The sequence below is a fragment of the Palaemon carinicauda genome, chromosome 28, assembly GCF_036898095.1.
Source record: "Palaemon carinicauda isolate YSFRI2023 chromosome 28, ASM3689809v2, whole genome shotgun sequence".
In the NCBI taxonomy this organism is placed as follows: domain Eukaryota; kingdom Metazoa; phylum Arthropoda; class Malacostraca; order Decapoda; family Palaemonidae; genus Palaemon; species Palaemon carinicauda.
Window position 1 is genome coordinate 66314256 of NC_090752.1, and position 4661 is coordinate 66318916.

A 4661-nucleotide genomic window follows, 5' to 3' on the forward strand; every position below is an offset into this window, starting at 1 on the left:
TGATGGTGACGATATTGATGATTTTATTTCGTTGTCATTACTTGTAAACCTGTAGGCCTACATTGCTGACGACAATGGAGCGCGAAGCAGGAGATGATGAATGGAGAAGTATTGAATTAAAAGCTCAAGATGGAGACGACTGGCGAAATCTAACCGAGGCCCTTTGCCTCAATAGGAGTAGGAGGAGATGATGATGATGACTTTCAAACTAAAAAAACGTCATGAAAAATAAAGTGCTTATCGTGTTCATGCTAGTGGTGATGTTGCTGGTGGTGGAGAAGCTGGTGTTGAGGATGGTGTTGCTAATGTTGGTGAGAGTGATGTTGCTATTGGTGGTGACGCTGGTGTTGAGGGTGGTGTTGCTGGTGTTCTTGGTGTAGGTGTTGAAGGTGGTGTTGATGTTGGTGTTGCTGGTGTTCTTGGTGTAGGTGTTGAAGGTGGTGTTGATGTTGGTGTTGCTGGTGTTCTTGGTGTAGGTGTTGAAGGTGGTGTTGATGTTGGTGTTGCTGGTGTTCTTGGTGTAGGTGTTGAAGGTGGTGTTGATGTTGGTGTTGCTGGTGTTCTTGGTGTAGGTGTTGAAGGTGGTGTTGATGTTGGTGTTGCTGGTGTTCTTGGTGTAGGTGTTGAGGGTGGTGTTGCCAATAAGCATGATGATGATAATGATGGCATGGATATTCGACCTAGAGGGAAAAGAAAAAGACTACCTAAGTATCCTATTGTACTTCTGCCCCCCCCCCCCCACATAACGTTGGCGACCGGGAACAGAACTGGACAATGGAATGGAAATTGATTAATCGATTGATTATTTTGAGGTTTTCTGGCATCCCGACATCTGAGGTCATTGACGCCGAAACATGGAAATTAATACTGGTTCACCTTTGCCGTCTTCAATGTAAGTGTTCTGATTAGAATTTTGTGTAATGATGACTAGTCATGAAAACGTTCAATTGTAAGCATTCGATATTAACTTAAAGATAAGTCAGTTCCCTTCTGTAATAGTCATAAGAAACTAGTCATCAATACACACTCAAGTTGTTAATATAATTTTTTTTATATTATTGATATTTGTTATTATCATTTCGGCATTATAAATTATTAAAACTGTTTTAGTCATCCCTAGTCATCACTAGTCATCGGTCTAGTGATGACTAGACTGATAGCAAATTTTTGCAATATGCGATTTTTTTACTTACAAAATGACTTTGTTGGGCATTATAGGGAAAATGTTTTTACCATTAAAACTGTTTTAGTCATCCCTAGTCATCGCTAGTCATCGGTCAAATGATGACTAGACTGATAGCAAATTTTTGCAATATGCGATTTTTTTACTTACAAAATGATTTTGTTGGGCATTATAGGGAAAATGTTTTTACCATTAAAACTGTTTTAGTCATTCCTAGTCATCGCTAGTCATCGGTCAAGTGATGACTAGACCGTTGGCAAATTTTTGCAATATGCGATATGTTTGCTTACATTATTATATACCTGGGCATTGTAGGGGAAAAGTTTCAACCATTAAAACTGTTTTAGTCATCACTAGTCATCTGCCTAGTGTTGACTAGTAGTGACACCAATGGCAAAATCTTGTAACATGCAAAAATCTTACTTACAAAATTACTTACCTGGCCATGTAAGGGGAAAAGGTTCGACCATTAAAATTGTTTTAGTCATCGCTAATCATCACGAGTCATCTGTCTAGTCATGACTAGTAACGACACCAACAGCGAAATCTTGTAATATGCAATGTTCTTACAAAATTTCTTACATGGGCCTTGGAATGGAAAATTTTGGATCATTAAAACTGTTTTAGTCATCACTAGTCATCATTAGTCATCGGTCTAGTGATGACTAGAAATGACACCAATGGGAAATTCTTGCAATATGTAATAATGTTACTCATAGAATTACTTACTTGGGATTTGCAGGGGAAAGGTTTCGACCATTAAAACTGTTCTAGTTATTGCTAGTCATCACTAGTCATCTGTTTATTCATGGCTAGTAATAACAACAATGGCAAATTCTTGCAATATGCGATATTCTTCTCTTAAAAAATTACTTACCTGGGAATTGTAGGGGAAAACGTTCGACCATTAAAACTGTTTTAGTCATCGCTAGTCATCACTAGTCACATGTCTAGTCACGACTACTAATAACACCAATGGCAAATTCTTGCAATATGCGATATTCTTACTTAAAAAATAACTTACCTGTGCATTGTAGGGGAAAACGTTAGACCATTAAAACTGTTCTAGTCATCACTAGTCATCACTAGTCACCAGTCTAGTAATGACTAGTAATGACTCAATAGCAAATTCTTGTTATATGCGATATTCTTACATAAAAAAAATTACTTATCTAGGCATTGTATGGGTGAAGTTTGGACCATTAAAACTGATTTAGTCATAGCTAGTCATCGGTCTAGTAATGACTATTAATGACACCAATAGCAAATTCTTACACTATGCGATATTCTTACTTACAAAATTGCTTATCTAGGCAATGAAGGGGAAATGTTTGGACCATTAAAACTAGTCATCGCTAGTTATCCCTAGTCATCGGTCTAGTGACGACTAGCAATGACACCAATGGCAAATTCCTGCAATGAACAACATTCTTATTTACTAAATTACTTGCCTGGGCATTGTAGGGGAAACGTTTCGACCATTAAACCTGCTTTAGTCATCGCTAGTCATCACTAGTCATCGGTCTCGTCAGGACTAGTAATGACATCAATAGCAAATTCTTGTAATATGTGGTATTCTTACTTACAAAATTACTTACATGTGCATTGTTAGGGAAAAGTTTCGGCCATTAAAACTGTTTTAGTCATCACTAGTCATTACTAGCCATGTTAAACTATCATGAAACAGTACCATATAGGTTATATTTACCTCATATTAATATTTTATAATCATAAAATGCCTGAAAATTGACTTAATTTTGGAAAATCTAAAAAAAAAAAAAAAAAAAAAAAATAATTACTAGCAGGGCTGGGGAATCGGAGTCGAGGCCAATTTATGGACTAGAGGAGTCGGAGTCGGTAAAATACCACCGACTCCGACTCCTCAAAAATGAAGTTTTTGCGCTGGAGAAATATTCTCTTTTTGGTATCCTAAGTCACATTTTTTCAAAGTCGATCAAAAAACGTTTCATATTACCCGCCGTTTTCTTTAACACCATCTCATATAAAGGCAGTCACTGGGAAACACATATAGCTCCTGCCATCTCTCGTCCATAAGCCAAACCGAAACAATAATATTATACATGCGATCAGCTGTTCTCTCCACGCACGAGTCTCTGGACATTAAAGTTTATTTCATGATTAACTCTTCATTTAATCACCATTAGCCATTTAAATAGTAGTTGTTGTTACTGATTCATAGTTTTATGCAGCACGTATATGAATAATCTTAGAATTAAGTCATTATTCATATGTAAACATCTTCAAATGACGTGTGTTTTGATTACAGTTTCGTGTAACCCAGGAAAAGCTGAATCCAAGAAATTACGTGAAATGTTTTCAGTAAAACAATTACTTACTAGGCTAGTAGGCTAGTAATGATGAAATGCTATTTTGATTAATAGGCAACATAAAATAAGAAAATTATATAAAAATATTTAATTATTCCTATTTTTTTTTTAAATTGGAGCCGGAGTCAGTTCTAAAATATTATAGGAGTCGGAGTCGGAGTCGAATGTTCAGAGTCCCGACTCCCCAAAAAGGCAAAGGCAAAGGTATATATATATATATATATACATATATATATATATATATATATATATATATATATATATGTATATATATATATATATATATATATCTACATATATATATATATATATATATATATATATATATATATATATATATATATATTAGAATTGAATACATTAGAAGAGAGTGCATAGAGCTGAAATAAAGAAAAAGGATAAAATATATAAAACTGAAATACAAAATAGAAACGACATTAGACCAGAATGCACTAGACGACCTTTGCTTCCGCTGACCTGAGCTCAGAGTCCTGTGTCTCATTTCCTCTCGAGAAATCGAAAGAGCCATCGTAGATCACGTCCATGAGGTCTGCAGCCTGCGATGATGAGGTCAATCAAGGTCTAATGGTCAACACCATTACAAAAACGAGCGTTCATAAGAGCAGTAAACATCGCGCAAATCTATTCTTTTTTTATGGCAATTACTCGTTGAGGTAGTTCATATATATATATATATATATATATATATATATATATATATATATATATATATATATTTTCCTGTTATTCGTTAATGGCGTGTTCTTTATGAATTTGCAGGCGGCTGGTATGGTTGGGGTGTTTATGCCTGGTAACATGACTGATGTAATAATAGCAAAATTACTTACACACACAAACACATATATATGTACAGTATATTTATATATATATATATATATATATATATATATATATATATGTATGTATGTATTATATATATATATATATATATATATATATATATATATGTATATATATACATTTGTATATATTTTATATATATGTATATAAATATATATATATATATATATATATATATATATATATATATATATATATATAAGTACATATATATGTGTGTGTAAGTAATTTTGCTATTATTACATCAGTCATATTACCAGGCATAAACA

The 4661-nt window shown here is 33.9% G+C and overlaps 1 protein-coding gene across 1 annotated transcript; it reads right to left on the bottom strand.

Annotated features, from left to right (window-relative positions):
- Positions 1–246: 246 nt before the first annotated feature.
- Positions 247–4060, bottom strand: LOC137621870 (uncharacterized). Its single transcript, XM_068352376.1, has 2 exons — positions 4009–4060; positions 247–680 (listed from the first exon to the last, which is right to left on the bottom strand). The coding sequence occupies exons 1-2, from the start codon at positions 4058–4060 to the stop codon at positions 247–249; spliced, it is 486 nt and encodes a 161-aa protein (XP_068208477.1).
- Positions 4061–4661: the final 601 nt, after the last annotated feature.

Coding starts and splice junctions, on each gene's coding strand:
- LOC137621870 (XM_068352376.1), bottom strand. CDS start 4,060: ATGGCTCTTTCGATTTCTCGAGAGGAAATGAGACACAGGACTCTGAGC. Junction 681..4,008: donor ACACAGGACTCTGAGCTCAG/GTCAGCGGAAGC, acceptor TTTTCCCTCTAG/GTCGAATATCCATGCCATCA.